The sequence below is a fragment of the Pteropus medius genome, unplaced genomic scaffold (genome assembly GCF_902729225.1).
Source record: "Pteropus medius unplaced genomic scaffold, Ma_sr-lr_union100, whole genome shotgun sequence".
In the NCBI taxonomy this organism is placed as follows: Eukaryota; Metazoa; Chordata; class Mammalia; order Chiroptera; family Pteropodidae; genus Pteropus; species Pteropus medius.
Window position 1 is genome coordinate 17861926 of NW_024342467.1, and position 18691 is coordinate 17880616.

An 18691-nucleotide genomic window follows, 5' to 3' on the forward strand; every position below is an offset into this window, starting at 1 on the left:
AAATGTGTACTGAGTGAGAAAGTCTAAGAGGATATTCGGCAAAGTATATTTTTCTTTTTACTTATCTATACTTCTGCAATGTGCATACACTATCTGTGCATTTTGCTTGTTTGTTTTCAATAGGAATTAATGAGTTCAGTAGAAAAATCCTCATTTCAGAGCATCACAGTTTGAACAGAACTGTGTAATTAATCATTTCAGGTTTTTTAAATGCACCTGTTGGAAATCAAAGTTTGTCATTTTGTTTGGAACGACGTTTGAGAATCAAATGGTCACGTGAATGAGGAAGCAAACAGGTATGAAATGACAAGAAAGCAATTGGCAAAATAACTACAAGCTCTGTTCCACTGACTACTGCAGTATAAGAAATAAAATGACAATTATCCAAAACATTTTTATTTTAATCTTCAAAGAACAAACTGTTCTTTTTTCCAAGATAATGATAATCAACTTACAAAAATGGCATTTACAATGCCTCTTCAAAGCATTCCCCTTTAACGGGAAACTTAGCTTCACAGAATCCAAACATTGAAAGGTTTAAAAAAAAATTATATTTTGTTGTCATTAGAAGACAAAACAGAATCTAGCAAAAGTCAAGGGAATCCATTCACACTTCAGGCCCTTCTCCTCCAGGAACCAGCTGCAAAGGAAGAAAGAGTTTAATGACACCATCACGACATCACCTAAAAACGCCTGAGCGCGCCTCATCCACCAAAGCCACTTCTGCCTCTGCCCCTCTGCCCCTCCTACCCACTCCCGTTTTCTCCATGGCACCTGTTTACAATTCCGACATCGCTAATCATTACTTAGTGTCTCAATGATAATTTTCGTAAAATAAAAGATTAAAAAGCACAAGCAAGCTTATCTTTAGGCCTAAGATAGCTCCGCTTTACAGCCCGGATCACTAGAGCGTCCCCTCCCATCCTGAGCACCGCTGGGCTGCGAACGTTTAACCAAGCTTAGCTCTGTAATCCCTGCCCCACAAAAATGGCCTAGCATCGAGACAAAACAGCTTTACTGTGTCTTACCATTGTTATATTATTTCCATTTAGCAAAATCTGGTCTAATTTAGTAATCCTTCTTCCTTCTGGTGTGATTTCACTGAATGAACAGATAAAAAAGAATCAGGATAAACAAATAATCAAAGCCAATGTTTTAATCTCTAAAAAAGGTTATTATTGTATATGAGTGAACATGAGGTCAGGCAATTACACCAACAGCTTTCAGAGGCAAAGATGATCCACTGGGTCATGAACATTCTTCCCCAAAAGCAACAGAGTGGCCTGATTGACCTAAAAGTCACATCCACTAGGGCTGAAACTTGCCAAGGAGATCAAATATGACATAAAATGTTTACATGCTCACTCTTTTTACTATTACTTACTACTGATTCCTATCCATTAAACCAATCTGTAATCAATTTAGTTCTGAAAACAGAGATACTGGTTGTGATTTTTGTAATTAATATGAGCTATCATTTACATTTTATCTTATACATCTATGCAAAGCAATGAATTTAAGAGCACTAAATGCTCTTACTATCAGTTCCTTGATTTGACTTGAGCCCTAAGATTCCTGGCTTTTTAAGTATCTTTTACTTTAAAGCTTTGTCTCTACTAATGTCCTAGCAACTTAGTAAATAATTACATTAAGGTAATAACCCTCTGATCCAATTTTACTAGCTTTGCCTCAATAGTTAAATTTCTATCTTTACGGTAATTCCAACAGGCAATGTTTTCTCATTCATCATTCTACTGACTCAACAGTACTAAACTGCCTTAAAGATTCCTCGCCCCCAATTCTTTAATTTTTAACACTACTCACAACTCGGTGACATCTTCCAGTACCATATCTGAAATTTGATGTTAAGAAAATAAATATCAGGTTGAATTTACTCTGGCTTCTGCCTTTGTTCAGTTTTAATTGTAACATTTAACACAATGGCTCAAATTCAAAATGCCTGTGATTGGTTGAAACTTAATCTCCTTTAAGCACACACACCACTTAAAATATTACCACAACTTCCTTGAGAATATCTTGATTTTTATTATAATAATCAGTAAGTACCAATTGTCTATAGTTCTTACTTCTGTTCTTAAATACTGTAGAAAAACCCATACCACCATCACCTTTTTAAAAGGATACTGACAAAGTCATCAAATCCTAGAAGCGTGCCAACGATTTCCTTATCACTCTTCATTACAATGTGAATTCTTGATCCTATACACTTGTCCACAAGCTCTATGGATAGGTTTTTTTTAGAAGACAAAAAAAGGAGAGAGGGAAAAGATGATTTTACCCATTCGTTACTTCAACAAATATTTGCGTGCCTATTGGCACTTATTACTTGCACATGGTGAAAGATAAACCAGAAAAAGTATTCGTTCAAAAACTTTATATCTTATATTATATATCTCTATTCAATCATTACATTAAAAGTTTTCCCTGTTCTCCACTTACTTCTCTTAAGTAGCAATTTCCGCGGTTGTGGTTTTATTTCAGGTTATCTGATTGACATACGAACCACTCCCCACCCCCAACCCCCAGGCTGGGCACTTGTCAACACATTTAAATCACGCCCATTGCCTTCAAGTAGCACACAAACCAGTGGAGGAGCTAGGATACTGGACAAATAAACATAACAAATAACGCTAAAACGGCTGAAGAGATGTTCAAGCTGCTATCTGTTAGAAGATAGACTTCTCAGGGTGTGGGAGGTAGTGACAAGAAGGGATCTCTGGGGAAGGCAGGTATGCCTTGTCCTAATACTTCGTAGCTGAAGAGTGACTGAGTTAGTGGATGTAGCTGTGACTGAAAAATTTCCCTTCACTTGACAAACTTTTTGAAGGCTCAGTATATGCCGCTGTCCGTTGGGATACAGTGATAAGGAAAAAGAACCACAGTTTCTGCACTCAGAGCTTAGAGTCTGGGGGGCGGGTGGTGAGCAGATGCTCAACTTATTGAATGAATGAATGAATGAATGAATGAATGACAGAGCTCGTTTCCAGATTCCTCTTTTAAGGTTCATTCCAGACCCCGGTGCTTCTGTCAGTAACAGGCCAGATATGTGACAGGGGACCTTAAACGCCAGGCGATTGAGGAATGAGACCGCTACCCATTACTGTAGAGGCGAGCTCACAACGAAGAAGGCTGACGACGCATTCCCTAAGTGTGGGCCTTTTCCGGTGCCGGTGTGGTTTGGGGAGTCACAAATCCCTCCCCTAAAGGACCCTACAACAATGTAAAGAGACACGGGCGGCCTTGGCCCGCAGAGACCTGGAGCCTCGAGGCAAGCCGCGGAGGGGACAGCAGCTGGTCCCATACGTTTTCCTGACACTCGGCCGGGAGCTGCCTCGGCCGCAGCCCTCGGCCCCCAACCCTGAGCTTCAGCTCCCGACTCCTCTTCCCACAGGACAACGGTTACCTAGAGGAAGCAGCTGCGACGGGTTAGTGGTAGCGTTGGCCGCCATGGCTGCACCGGAAGTGGCCTGCGTCCATCGACGTTCGAACGGCGTTTGAAAGAGCGCGCTTCCGCTCCCCCCCCAACCCGCCGCAGGCCGGGCAGGCTCGACCAATCGGAGGCCGAGCGTGCGATTGGGCTGCTGCTCGCGCATCGCGCGCGGTCCCTTCCTTTCCCCGCAGTGAGATTCCGGGAAATTTTTCTGGCCACTGAACATTCAGCGGGCTGGGTAGGTACCGATAGTCCCTTCCAAGTATCCGACAGACGTTAAAGGTATCCTGCCTTGTGAATAAATTTCTCTTCTAACCTGGCAGACGTTGCAAAATACGGAGAACTTTGAGTCCTCCTATTTTTCTCTATACACTTGCGTCTCTTGTCAAGCCAGGATATTTCTTCAGACCACTATGAATCGATTTGTTTTTCCCGCCACCGATTCACTGTGTTGCAATGTTCGTAAAAGCTATTCATTTTCTTAAGGAATCTACCGCTTATTTTAAAAGTCCAGTGGATTAGAAACCCACAACCAGCGTTTTTTTGTAAGCTTTTCTAGGGTAGGGATTTAAATGTTTTCTTTTTATATTCTACGGTATTTAATTCATTGTTCTTAATCTTATATCTAGGAATCTGATTTTTTGGCTTTTTGTAGCCACTGTTTCTTAAACACATTGTCTAACGGGCCACCACCAGATGTCACTCTATCTTAATGTCATCACGTTTTAAGAACCCTAATGCTTTTGTGCTTCTGTTTTGAATAAAAAGCAAACAAATTCTCTGCCTTAGTCTATTTTACATTTATACCCTAAGATCTTAAAGCTAAAACGTCTAAACAGGAGAAGCCAGAAATAACCTCAGTCATACAACAAATGGTTGTAAAGCACCCATTATTCATTTATTGAACAAATAAATATTAGTTGTCACTATTTGTCCAGAATTTTGCTGAGTATGAAACAGTGTACAGAACAAAACTACAAGGTCTTCTGCCCTTGTAGGAGCATAAGATAAATGGAGAAAGACAGCTAATAAAGAAGTACAAGGCCCATGAAATCAAATATATAAAGCAAAAAGACCTCTTCTAGCTTCTGGAATCCTAGAGAAGTAGGTAGGAATTGACAGGAGTCTAGTCCTGGAGGATGAATAAGTATTGGATAGGCAGAAGAGGGGCAAGAGTGGCATTCCAAGTAGAGAGAACACCGTGTGCAATTGGCATGTGTCCACCTCCCAACATCTCTGGCTGCACTTTAAGTCTTACATACTTCTTCTAAGTCTGGCTTCCCTTCCCAAATGTTTTCCCTCAACCTCAGTCCTTCATGAGTTTGCTTTATTGCGCTATGGATGCTCTGCCCCTGAGAAATCCTGTTCATCTTTCAAGGCCTTGCTCAATGGTGGCCACCTCTGTGAAGCTTCTCTGACTTACAGACTGGGTGGGCTCTCTCATCATCCTGCAACAATGTAAATTGCTCTCAGAATGCTCTCAATTTATTCTCTTATGATTATCTATCATAGGGATTACTACCTCCCACAAAAAATCTGAGTTCCTCAAAGTCAAGAATTTTGAGAAGCAGCATAGTGATTGAATCCATTAGTTCTGAAGTTAAATTACTTTGGTTCAAACTTCATCTCCACCACAGTTTCTTCTAGTTACTTGGCCTTGTGCAAGTTATTTAACCTTTCTAAATCTCAGTTTACCCACTGGAAAAAAATGAGAATAATAGTGTCTACTTATAGAATTGTCGTGAAGGTTAAATAAGAAAATACATGAAAAGTGGTTAGTAGAGGACTGGCACAGAGTGCTTATTTATTAAATGTGAGCTATTATAGCTTATTTATTTCCTAATGCTTAGCATGATGCTTGGCTTAGAGTAGGTGCTACAAAAGCTCGCACTGCTAGCTAGTTTCACATTTATTTTTATAGCTAGACATAAGCCACTTTAAGGCAGTAATTTTTTTTTTAACGCACTGTACCTACCACACACAGTTCCAGGTGTACTGTACAGTCTAGTGAATGTTCTTTAAGTTGATTCTCACTATTTCATTCATACCTATCAATATCCTCCCTAATCTTCATAAGATTCTAAAGACTAATGCCAAATTTGTTTATGAACCCCTTTTCTTCTCCTGGTTTTTCTTTTCTATCTCTATTCGTGTTTTATTTCTACCACCCATAATGAGAGCAGGGACCAAATCTGAGTATTGTTGCCACTTGATAGAGTTAAAAATTCCAAAAAATTAGATTTAAGAAAGTCAATCCTTTGTTTTCCACTACAAGAACAAAATGAACACTAGCAGTTTTCAATACTATTAGTGAAAAATAACATCTCTTTATATAGTAGTACTGTTATGGGAAAATCCTAAAAGCTCCAAAAGTCAGGCCAGCGAAAATCCAAGCAGTAACCCAGAGAGAAAGAGAACTCAGTTTTATTATACTGGCGGTCCCAGAAGAGCTAGTGCTCTGAAAATCTGGGCCCAGAGCTTAGGGGTAATTTCACTTTTAGACCCGCGTTGTTACAGTTGGCATGGGCTGATTCACAGACCCCTGAAATTGCTACGGGCTACAAGCAGTTACAGAGCATGGGATTTTCTCACAAGCGCTAAAGCAATACATCTTTTCTAGCACCAAAGCAATATATCTTAAAGGGAGGGGACATATCTGTCTAAACACTAAAAGCAATATATCTTAAGGGGAGGGTGAGTTCTCAGTTGACCCTGAGATCTTTGGCCTATGCCAGCAAGCATGTTTAGAGAAGCAGAACAAAGGACTGATGAGAAATATTGGCCATTTAAGTGGGGAATTCCTCTCCAGCACCTGCTTATCTGTGGTTTTGCTTTCTATGGTTTCAGTTACCCTTGGTCAACCACAGTCTGAAAATATTAAATGGAAAAATTCAGAAATAAATAATTCATAACGTTTAAATTGTGCACCATTCTGAGTAGTATGATGAAATCTCTCATCATCCCTTTGTCCAGTTTCTTCACACTATACATGTTCTCCACCCATTCGTTAGTCACTTAATAGCCATCTTGGTGATCAAATCGACTGTCTCAGAATCACAGTGCTTGTGTCCACATTATCCTTATTTTACTTAATAATGACCCCAACGTGAAAAAGTCATGATGCTGGCAATTCGGATATGCCAAAGAGAAGCTATACAGTGCTTCCTTTAAGTGAAGAGGTGAACGTTCTCAATAAGGAAAACAAAAAGCATATATAAGGTTAAGTACTATCCAAGGTTTCCCATAGGGGTCTTGGAACTATTTCCTGCAATTAAGGGGAGATGACTGTACTCTGAAAAAGGAGATATAGTTCATTTACACAGTAGAGTTAATGGAGATTGCAGGAAGGGGGTGGTTTTATTTATCCTGTTGTTTTCTGAGGCATGATGCAAAAAGAAACGACAGGCCAATTCCGGAAGGAGAGTTCATTTTTAATGAACTTGAAAACATGTTATAGCTCAATGTCTCCAGAGTTTTCTCCCTTTAGCTCTTACTTACAGGGCAGACATAAAATAGAATTTATCTTCATCATAAAATACACGTAACTAGAAGAGCCTCTTCGATGTATCATAGGTTCATAAAAGCATTTCCTATTTTTCCCTGGAGATAAAGATCATAAAAATACAAGCAAAAGTTTTTTCAGAATAATGTTCAGAAAGTATTCGATTGTCTCAAATTGTTAATTCTGATCTTGATAATCTCCTTCCAACACTTTTTAAATAAAAATTTCTATTTTTTCTCAAGATATTTGTTCTTATAGACAATATCTTGTTAATGAATTTATTATATTAATACAACTCATAAAAAACTAACTTAAAAGTTGTTATTCTAAATTGTTATATGTACCAGTCTATATATTTAGAGATGGAAAAAAATCTGGAAATTTCTTGCTTACTTTCTCTTCCAAATTTTCCAAGTAACATATCTTCTTTGTTTGTAGCATTATTTTAAATGATATATTTTTAAAACATTTAAGCAACATAATAGTTATGAATAACTGATTTAATCTTGAGTGTCAGCTCTAGGATGCAAAGTGATACAGATTTTTATAAAGCCCTCACTGGGTGTCCTGCACAATGAATTAAACAATTGACATTCATTGTAGATACAGAGTTCTAAAATGCCCTACCCTTACATACTTTTAAAAAGATGTTCAATTAGGCTTTAATTTTAGCTACATCAATTGTGGAAAATATGAGAGATGGAAAAGAACAGTAACATATTCTGCAAACAGGGAATACTATAGTTTCACACATAGTCTGAGCCAACGCCAAGAATTTTGTATTATATAAATGATAGAAACATCTTTAAAAATTTCTACAGTATTTTTAGTAGCATTAAAACAGTTCTACTGAATCAGAAACTAAACTTGATTATAGGATGCCTGTTTTTCTCAGCTATACTTAGATTAGAATGCATGTCCTTAAATTTCAAGGCCAGGAGAGGAAAATATCAACTTTTAAAGTTGTTTAAACTAAGGTAGTTGCCTGCTTCAAATAGAATTCGAGTAGTCCTAAACTTCACAGCCAATTATTGTAGTAATCTCGAATTCTATTTGAAGCAGACACCTATCCTTTCATTTAACCCCAAAACTGTCCTGGATAAGACTTGTTAAATGTTAGCACTTCCATTATTCACTTTAAATTGACAGGATGAGAATCAATACTAAAAAAAAAAAAAATTGAAGTAGTACAATCAGCTAGGAAATTATAAAAACCCTGGTGACAAGATCTCATATAGTTTGTCCTGACTGGAGTACTAAACCCAGAAAAAAGAGAGAATGAAAATATCGTTCTTTTTTAAACAGCAGGACTAGACTACTCATTATATAGATGTCCCTGTAAACTTCCTTTGTTGTCAAGGATACTCTGCTTCAGGCCTTAAATCGCTTCCAAACTCCTATAGATAATATTTAAATGGGAAGAAAAGTAAAAACTTGGAAGAAACTCTGGGTAAGCAAGTTACTTAAGGGCTCCGCATCAATATTCCTTCGTGTTATCAAATATTTAAGAGTAAAGTGCAGAGAGACTCTAAGCCAGAAAGTCCAAGGAAATGAAGTGAAAGAATTGGATACTCAGAGAATGAATAGAAAAGACGTTAAAAAATAAGTAAAGGTGTGAGAAGAGGAGCGAAGGAGCGGAGATTTTAAGAAGACAGAACACAGGGCAAAGAAGGAGGGAGGGAGTAGAGGCCACAGCGGGGGAGCAAAGGGGGCGACAAGCGTGCCGGAAGTACCCGCCCCTCCAAGGCCCCACCCACTCCGTAGGTCCCGCCCCCATGCCCTCAGGCCCCGCCCCCAAGCGTCCTCCCTCCGGGGCCCGCTTCGCTCCGCCTTGCCCGCGGCGGCCGCCGCGTCAGGTGACAGCCCGGAAGCCGCCCAGGCGGATGCGGGAAGCGCGGCGGCGGCCCGGAGGGGGGGGCGGGGCGGAGCTGCAGCAGCCTCGGCCGCCTCCAGGCCCCCTGCGCGGCACTCATGCGGCGCCCTAGTTGACACCCGAAATCCGCTGATCGCCCTCCTCCTGGGGACCGCGGGGTCGCCCGACCCGCCGCCCTTGGCGGTTGAAGTCGTCGTCGTGCGGGCCCGCGGCGGCTGTCATGGAAAAGGCCGGGCGGGGCGGCGATGGCGCCCCCCGGGGGCCTGTCCTGCACATCGTGGTGGTTGGCTTTCATCACAAGAAGGGCTGCCAGGTGAGGAAGGGACCCGATCTTGCCCCCGGCCGTTCGGGCGTCCCCTCGCCGGCGGCGCCCACCCTCCTCCATCCCCGCCGCAGAGCCCTCGGCCAGTCGCCTCAGCTCGACTCCTCTCTCCAGCTCCTCGCGCTCGCCCCACCTGCAGCCCATGCCCGCAATTCCCTCTTTCTCCTGCCCCTGAAAATTGCTTTCCAAGCAGCGGAGGAGCTGCGCGTTGGTGTGTTGGGGTTGGTCGGTGTTTAGGTTCCTTGGTGGAGGGAGAGAGTGGGGAAGATCGGCCCCACTCTCGTCCCAGTCCATCTCTGTCTCCATTGACTTTGCATGTCCACGTATAACGGGAGCCTTTAGGAAAATTCAGCACTTGGACTGCGTTTTCGAGGTCATGAGTTCCGTGGGCTTCCACACCAACGCCTAAGGTTGGTCGAAGCACATGTGGCGCGGTGGGAAAATCCACTTCCTTTGTTTATCTTTGGAAGCCCGAGAATCCGTCGCGTTAGGGTGGTGTATTGACTCCGCCCCGCCTTTCCCATTGGGCTTCGTTTTGCTATTCGATCTCGTCCAGATCTTGTTTCTGGTGAGAGGTTAACCTCTCCAGCTCAGTTGCAGTAAGAGAAGGTGTGTTTACCGTGCAAAGAAATGTCATTTTTTTTTTTTTTACAAAGTCGTTTGTAAGCTGCTTCATAGAAATGGTAAAGGGAACAATGGTACATTTGCAGTCTGTGTATCGAAGGCCAGGGAACAAAACAGAAACAGGATTATTTAAGGGGAGTAAACACTAGAAGGCAATGATGTCATAATGTGCTAGTGAACAGGAAACTGAATTGCTTAAATATTAAAAATACCGATTTCTACCACTAGGTAATGTAGCATTTTGCTTCCGATATTTCACAGAAAATGTAACACTTTAGAAGACTTTTTTTGGAAAAATTTAAGTTCGTTGGAGAATAATAACAAAAAAGTGATGAAGTGAAAAGATGGTTGTGTTTGCATGTGTTTTAAAGACTGCTTAACTTTAAAATATATCAAAGTCCTTGTCCCTCAGGTAAAAATGGCATAGGAAGATCCCAAGGAGGAAGTGACATTATTCAGTGTTGTATTAAAAAAAATTCCAAGCAGCTGTAGAATATGTTTTTTAAATGTGGCCCTATATTTAGAGCTAAGAGAATAGATATTTGCATTTTGTATAATGGCATGCAAACACGGCATTCATCATCATTAGATTTTTAATTCTTTAAAACTTCATGTCTTTGCTCTTTTTTTTTTTAACATCTTTGATCTTAATTGTCACTTTATAACTTCCTTTGGTTGTGGGTGAGGTAACTGACGCTTGGAGGAAATAAAATGACCTTGCCGAGGTCACACTGCAAAACAGCCCGGGAGTAAGAATTGCTCTGGCACCATGTGTTGGTTCTGCTGGGCCATGTGGCATTTAGGAGTCTTTTAGGGTAAAGTAAAAAGTGGGGGCTACTTACAAACCAAACTGAGTGGGACTTTTTAAGACAAAAAAGAAGGAAATATTGGTAGGAGATAGAATAAAATCTTTTAATTTTTGCTGTCGTCTAAAGTCAAGATTAATTATCCTGTTTTGTATCTGTTTTATTGGCTAAAGTAATATAATTTATATTTCCAGAAAGGAAAGTTTTTAGAAAACAAAATGTAATGTTGCTTAGACATTAAAGAAAACTGAACAACAGATTGTATGATGAAAGAGGCACTTTAGGCAGAAGTACCACCCTGGTGTTTCTCCAGATGCATCTGGTTTTTGGTTTCAGCACTGAGGTAAAGATGACTGGGTTTGAGGTAAAGGTTTATTATGAAATAAACACTATGCTGGGCGTCAGAAGACCTGGCTGATGTCCTGGCCTCACAGCTCCCAGACTTCCTGCAAGTCAAGATCGTTTAGTTTTCTGTACTTCATTTCCCTCTACCAGAATTCTTCATGACAGTTTTAGACCTGGCAAGGATCCTTCGAGATCGTCTACTCCAGCTCTTTTAAATTTACAGACAAGAAAACTGAAACCCAGAAATGTTAAGTGACTTAAGCATCCTTACACAGCTAATTGGCACTATCAGAAAAACCAGAGCTAAACAATAGTTTAAGTGATAAAAACACGTTTTATTAAGAAAAGCTGTTGAAATAGGGGAGAAGAGACCTCAGTACAGAACTGGGCTCAATTCCAGATACAACAAGAAAAATGGGAATATATAACCAAGAAGCAGACATGGATTGTGAAGCAGAATATACTGAACACAGTTTAAGTTAGTCTGGATGATTCTGCCTTCAGAACAAATATCACATGTTGTACTCTGGCTTCTCTGTTTATTTTAACATAGAGTGTTTTTCTTGTGCCTCTGACTCAGCTAGGCTTTTGATAGTCAGAGAGATGGAGGTGACAGAGCAGTTAGCAGTTACTTCTTAGTGTTGACCCGAAGCATCGTGTAGTTTTTAGCTTCCTCTCTGCTTTTCATTTATTACTGCTTTTTCTATGAACTGGGAGACCACATCTACTGAAGGTATATTAGAACTGTGAATGAAATAAAAGGATTCAGTCACTTAACTCTTACTGGTTTATTATAAAGGGTTCAACTCTGCAACAGCCATATGGAAGAGATGCATAGGACAAGGTATGGGGGAGTGGCATGGCCCTTCCATGCCCTCTCTGGGCACACCACCCTCCCAGCACCTCAGTGTCTTCATCAAACTGGAAGCTCCCTGAACCCCATCATTTAGGAGTTTTCATGGAGGTTTCATTGCATAGGTGTTATTGATTAAATCATTAGCCACTAGTGAACTCAATGGGCCTTCAGAGAGTTCAAAGTTTGGTCTTTCTGGGGACCAGGCCCTTATCCTGAAGCTAATTGAGCACCCTGCACCACCAGGAGTCACCTCATTAGCATAAACCCTGGTAGGGTTGAAAGGATCTTGTTATGAACAACAAAAGATGCTCCCATCTCTGAGAAATTCCAGAGGTTTTAGGAGCTCTGAGCCAGGACCAGGGACAAAGATCACACGTTTTTATTATACCACACTTGAATAGTACTGAATAGTTTATAATGTAAAAAAAAGAAAAGAAAAATTAGAAAGAAATGTTCAACAATAGAGGATTGATTAATATGAGACAATGCTCTGTAGCCTTTACAATTGTTGTATATGTGTAGACATAGAAAAGAGTTTGTGTGAACCATTTTTAACTTGATTAGCAAGTTCAGCAGTTTCCAAATGCAGGGAGATTTGTCAGTAGTTAATACACCAGCAGAATAAAATTCTAGAAAACTGTCAACACAATTCTAGAAAGCTGTCAGCATAATACAGGCAGTGTACAACTTATGAAATAGTCGTGTCCCAAAAGTTTGCTGTTTGAAATTCTGAATACATTTTCGCAAACTGTCTGTGTAAGAAACATCTTAACCTGTAGAGAATTTTCGTGAGTATTTGAGCCCAAACTGACAATTGCCAGGAAACAAGACCTCAGATGCTTTTGAGAATAACTTTGTTTTATGCATTTGTAATTAAGGAGGGAAAGTAAGGAAGATTGCATGAGGGTGGGAGAAAGCAAGACGGGGATTGGATCACGTGATAGTTAAGATTATGTGCTCTCCTCAGGGTGGTTAGGCTTATTTCAAAGATGTATTAATTTAGATGCATAGAAACAAGGGACAGCACTTGCTTAAGGCCAAGATCAACCCTTTACTAAAGAAGTTACAGGCCTGGGGTGTGACTGCCCACCAAGACCTGTCCAGTTAAGGATTTGTGACAGATCACCCTGTGAGGGTACTTTCCATAGAACCCCTTTTTCCTCCACAAAACAATATTATAAATACTCTAGGCCCAAGTCATCCTGGAACTGCCTTAATTTTACCCAGAGAATTCTTGGCGTATATATAGTATCCGTATTTATGTTGAGAGCAACTTTATGAGTTGACCACATTTTACGTTCCAACCAGAGTCACCCTAAACAGATCTTACTTCAGTCAGCTAGAATTTTAAAGTTGCGTGATAACCCAAGTTCCATGTTTTAATTGTGCCCCCTCTCCAAAAGTCTTATTGAAATAACAGAAAATATTAGAAGCACAGATGAAATGGTAAAAACCTGGAGAATGCCAGGAACTGGGGGCACATACTAAAAACTGTTCTTTCCAGAAGACACACTGTTAGAGAGATTTCGTTGAACTTTCATTGATCAATTCTCAATCTTAAAAAAAGGTATCCTGAAATGTTGATTCCTGCCCCCTTACCCCCTTCCAGCAAACCGTAAACTCAAAGCTACAGGTAGTGGGAGCACGGAAGCCAAGTGATGGGAGGCCAACCTAGACCCTGGCTCAACTTCTCAGGCTCCTCTGTCGGACCTCTTCTGCTCAGTTCAGTAGGGTGTTGATTTTCTTCGGGGCTCCATCACGTCACTTACCATCTATCTGATGACAAGTCCCAAATGTAAATTTCCAGTTCATTCACCAACATCACCACCCCCGACCCTCTTATGCACATTACAATTTAACAACCTTTAAATCAGAAAGAATAGGCTTATAAATCTTTCTTTTCCTCCTTTTTTCTTTTTCTCTATACCGTGGGTTTGTTGATAATGTCATGGTGTCAGTCAGCAAGTATGGCTTATCCTCACCTCTGTCCAGAGTTGAAAAGCATTTCTGCCTTTCATGATAAAATGCTCCCTTTGATCAACAACCTTTGGCTAACATTCCTTACCATTTTAGGTTGAATTCTCTTACCCGCCCCTGATTCCAGGAGATGGACATGACAGTCACACTTTACCTGAAGAATGGAAGTATTTGCCCTTCCTTGCCTTACCAGATGGCGCACACAACTACCAGGAAGGTGTGTAAACACAGAGAGGAGCAATTCGTGTCAGTTTTCAATCTGCCAAGACATCTTAGATTCTAAGTACTTTGGTAAATGAAAGAACTTTGGGCTATTGTGACTTTATAAAATATTTAAATGCTTGTTTGGAGACGACGAGTCATGCACTAGAAGATCTCTAGTGCGGTGCCAGGCTTATATTGGTAACGGTTGGTGAACCTTAGCCACTGTCGCCAGGACCCTGGCCAAAGTAAGTGATTAGTGGGAATAGGACGTTTGCCACTGGTAGCATTTCCTGCATTTATACTTCAGCTCCTCTCAGAGGCAAACTGAAGCACTTACCTGCACCAGCTGCAGATTGAGGCTGTGCCTGCACACTTACTAGGTTGGGACACCAGCGCTCACCTGCAAAGAGCTGGTATTGCTTCTCCACTCCCAGAGCCGTTGTTATGACAGCGCTCTGCTTGTGTGCGTGTGAGCATCCTCAATGAAGGCAGTGCCGCGAAGTCAGTACTGCGTCTCCTCCCGCCCTAGAAGCGGGGGCTTTGACTGGCTTAACGAAGGGCTATGCCTTAGCATGGTATTAGAGGCTCTACCAAAACACCGGGTTGAACTTGGTTTGATTACCTGTTTTCCTAATATTTAATAATTTTCGCTGAAATGAAGCAGATGTTACTATGCAGGTTAACAAAAGTTAAATATATTATTTTAACCTCGCAGATGTTTTTATTCTAACTTTTTTATTTTGAAAGCTCTTAAACTTATAAAAAAGTTGAAAGAATAGTATAGAGCAAATATTCCACAAATGTTTATATTTGTGTATGTGTATGGTTTTACCTGTACTTTTTGAAAGTCAGTTGTAAACATCATGACTTCAACATGCATCTTCTAAGAATGATATCATTCCCAAGATAACTTCCAATATCATTATCACAGCGAAGAGAAAGAGATATATCAATAATTCTATATTACCACCTAATATCCAGTCTGTGTTCAGATTTCCCCAGTTGTCCCAAGAATTTCTTGTACCTATTCAAGGTTCCTGTATTGCCTTTGGTTTTTATGATTCTCTACTTTCTTTTAATCTAGAGTAATCCTGTGTAAAGTATTTCCTAAGATAAGTGATTATAGTCTGAATTTGACCTGTTATAAATCAGCCTTTTGGGCTTTTCTGATGAGTAAACTGTAAAGTTGTGAGGGGAACTCTAAGAAACCAGTGATTGTGGTGCTAGAAATAAGTATGGTATGGGTTCCTTGTTACATATCATTTTTGTTTTAATACTTCATTATAATAACTTTAAATCTCATTATTTATTAATAAGAGTAATTTACACTGGTATTTATGTTTTTCTCTGTATCTCTTAGATACTGTGTTTTTTCACTTGCCACCCAGAAATGGAAATGGAGCTACAGTCTATGGCATCTCTTGCTATCGACAGATTGAAGCCAAGGTACAGTAGTTACGATCATCAACAACAAAAAACACTCAAAAATCTTTTTTAAGTATTGACCACTTAAAGTGTAAAATTTGGGGAAATAGTCTTTTTTTAATGTGGTGCCTGTGGTATTTTAAATTTTTGCGAACAGTTTGTAGCTGTCTCTCTAATAGTACCAATTCACTCACATGGATGTTTTTTTAAGTTGATATTGGTGATTATAATTACATTTATATCATATAATGTTTTATACATTGTTTTTAGATAGGGATACCTAAATTATACATTTGTCTTCAAAATACTGTATTTAAATTTCAAGATGTCTTTGAATTTTGTATTTCTAGTGTTTGGTGCACAACTTAGAAAAAGGGAGTGGTAATGAGTGTTTTTTTATTTTAAGCAGCCTTTTTTAAAAGTAGTAGAAAGTACTTATAGTAGCTTCAGAATACTCGTAAGTTATCTTAATTATAACTAAGATTTTGATAATTCTTAACCTGCCAGCTTAATGCCTGAATTATTATAATAACACTAATGAATAAATTCATATAAGCCAAGATGGGTAACCCCCCTTTCGTTGTGTGCTTCTGAGCAGCAGTTTTTTGTTGTTGTTGTTATTGTTGTTGTTGTTGTTTTTATGGTGAGGATACTCGGCATGGTAGCTTAGAGCTTTGCTTTCTTCATAAACTGTTACCTTACATGCTTTTATATGAGATGAATTGAGCTGTTGCCCTTTCTTGGAAATCTATTCCTTTTACCATCTTTTATGCCCTCCAGTGTATATAAACACTAGTAAAATTAATTCTCTAAAGCTGTTGCTGTTAACAGCAGTTCTCATGGTCTGCATAGCCTTTAAATGGCATTTCACGCTACCCATCTCCCTCACCCCTGGTCTGACCTGCTCCAGAGTATATTGGTGTTGCCCATTTCTCCAAGTCTTTCCTGCCTCATCTGATAACCAGACAGATAAGCCAGATATCAGAGGGATCCAGAGCCTAGGAGAAGGACTTTAGTTCCCTTTGAATAAGATGAAACCTGGTGAATGAATCCTGTCAATGTAGAGAGGTAGAAGACAGGCTGACTTGACTTAATGACTAGACATCAGTCAGTTGAAGGCACTGAGGCCCCTTGATCCTCAGGACAGATCTGAGGAGATGTCAGATAATACACTAGAGCGGGGCAAGTCGTTCTTACTTCCCTCACAGTCTTACCTGAGGTTGATTAAATGAAGACTTGTTTTTTATGAGCAGAGAACTGTCGAAATCTCACATGGGCATCTTATGAATCATGGAGGCAGGATAGACTCCAGGTAGCACAGAACACCCGCCTGAACAATTGCTGACAGTTCTTCCATCTCTGGAGAAACAGGCTGTTTTTATCATCTCTTAAACTGTCCACTTCTCCCCAGAAACTGTGGTCTCTGAAAGGGCTGCCCACCTTAAAACCAGAACTGAGGATGGTTGCTTTGCATTATTAGTGTGGCAGCTTACACTAAAGTATTCTCCATCAGACTTTAAGTCCCTCGATAGTAGAGATGGTCCCTCACTGTTACATTCCCATTCCCTCCCAGATTCCAGCACAAGGTGCCCTGGCCAACTGGCACTTATTCATTCAATAAATATTTTCTGAGATTGTCAATAAAAGCTCTTGAATTTAATTAACCAAGTGCAAGAAATTTTTTCTATCGAATTGCTATATTTATGTTGAAAAAATAATGATTTTTCAATATTCCAATGAAATATTTCTAATATTTCTAATAACTGTTTATAACAGGCATTGAAAGTACGACAAGCAGACGTCACCAGAGAGACCGTTCAGAAAAGTGTTTGTGTCCTAAGCAAGCTGGTAAGAGACCAAATGTACTCGTTAATGTGTTTACTATACATTCATGACAGATTTTTATTTGAGGATAAGGCATTAGGATAAGATTTATGAAAACAATACTACATTAAAATTCAGCAGCGCTCATTATTTGTGTTCTTGCAGTTCCTCGTTGTCTGTGAGCAGCTTTGCTCTCATTTGTCCCAAAACTAGATAAGAGGAAGGAGATGTAATGGATAGGTTTTTTGGGGAAAAGGTTGACTCTTGACCAAAATGAGGTAGTTGACATATTTCATTTATCCATTTTCTTTTGTTTTCAAGAATTTGAATAAATATTTCACTAAAAATCAAAATATTATAATTATACTCAGATTATATTGATGATAAAGGAGTACATGGCTCTTAATACTGAAAAAATTTTGGCCTTAAACATACAGTACTGTTAAAATGTATAGCTGAAACTTACTGGATTTCATTAACTAATGTCACCATAAAAAAAAATAATGATTAACTTAAAAATTTTTAAAAACAAAATCTGAAAAAAAAATTGTAGCCTTAACTTGATCTTTAGAAACTTAAAATGATGAAAGGAAATGAGGTAATCAATTGTACTATAACTACTTTAAAATTGTTTCTTCTATGTACAATTTGGTTCAGATGCATAATCATAAAATGTACAATTTTAACTTTAATTTTTGAAAAGAAATATATAACATTTCTTATTTTTCATAGCTCTCTTCATTAAATTATTTGTGATGTTCCATTTTTATTACTAATTGGATTATAACACTTTTACCAGTAACACCAAATAATTCTACGTGTACTATATAGTACCCCAAAATCTCTTTGTGGGGAAAAATCCTGATCTCCATCATATTAAGTACCATAGATCAATATGATTACTGAATACAAGTGTTTCTGCAGTTAACCTAAACCAAAATTGAGAATATTTCATTAGCCTACTCACCAAATGTGTGTAGGTTTTAATTATTTCTTCTGCAATTGTCAAATTTCTTATATCCAGAGACAATTTAAACGTAGTTTGCTTAATATAAGTTGTGCTTTGCAAAATAGGATTTATTTGGGATTTTATTGCGAAGCTTAAAAAAATACAAAACTCTAAATAATAATAATTTAATACCATGGGCCTTAATAATAAGATTTTGAGGATAAGGATATTTCTTCCAAGATAATAATTTTAAATATAGCGCAAGAGTAGTCTCCTAGAAAAGAAAGGGCTTATAAAGGACCCCAATATCAGAAAATTGATAAGATTGCTAATCTGATCCCTGTACAGTTTCTAAAAGGGTAACCTGAAACATATACATCAGTGAATTACTTTTTTTATACTGGGACAGATGACCAAAGAAGAGGAAGCATAGGAGTACTAGATATTAGAGCAAATGCAACAAGTCGAAAGGCTTACCGAGGAAGCATTCTTAAAAGAACAATTATAATAACAATAAATGCCACATATCAAGT

General features: G+C 39.2%; 2 protein-coding genes across 3 annotated transcripts in view; one reads left to right on the forward strand and one right to left on the reverse strand.

The window, feature by feature from the left end:
- Positions 1-380: 380 nt before the first annotated feature.
- Positions 381-3629, reverse strand: LSM5 (LSM5 homolog, U6 small nuclear RNA and mRNA degradation associated). Its single transcript, XM_039862687.1, has 5 exons — positions 3425-3629; positions 2146-2241; positions 1825-1852; positions 1029-1101; positions 381-640 (listed from the first exon to the last, which is right to left on the reverse strand). Exons 1-5 carry the CDS (start codon positions 3612-3614, stop codon positions 608-610), a joined length of 420 nt encoding a protein of 139 aa, XP_039718621.1. The 5' UTR covers positions 3615-3629; the 3' UTR covers positions 381-607.
- Positions 3630-8808: 5179 nt separating this feature from the next.
- The window catches only part of AVL9 (AVL9 cell migration associated), a 38723-nt gene continuing 28840 nt past the window's right edge, over positions 8809-18691 (forward strand). Inside the window, exons 1-4 of one of the 2 annotated variants that reach the window (XM_039862690.1) lie at positions 8809-9139; positions 13853-13973; positions 15321-15406; positions 17162-17233. In XM_039862690.1, coding sequence (XP_039718624.1) covers positions 9047-9139; positions 13853-13973; positions 15321-15406; positions 17162-17233 — 372 coding nt within the window. In that variant the 5' untranslated portion in view covers positions 8809-9046. The remainder of the gene's footprint in view (positions 9140-13852; positions 13974-15320; positions 15407-17161; positions 17234-18691) is intronic. The other variant, XM_039862689.1, reaches the window with a different exon arrangement.

What these genes read in the sequence shown, in the direction of transcription:
- LSM5 (XM_039862687.1), bottom strand. Translation starts at nt 3,614, where the DNA reads ATGCGCGAGCAGCAGCCCAATCGCACGCTCGGCCTCCGATTGGTCGAG. An exon ending in GTCGCAGCTGCTTCCTCTAG is followed by an intron (nt 2,242 to 3,424) that starts GTAACCGTTGTC and finishes ACCTATCCATAG; the next exon opens with AGCTTGTGGACAAGTGTATA. An exon ending in AGGATTTGATGACTTTGTCA is followed by an intron (nt 1,853 to 2,145) that starts GTATCCTTTTAA and finishes ATCAAATTTCAG; the next exon opens with ATATGGTACTGGAAGATGTC.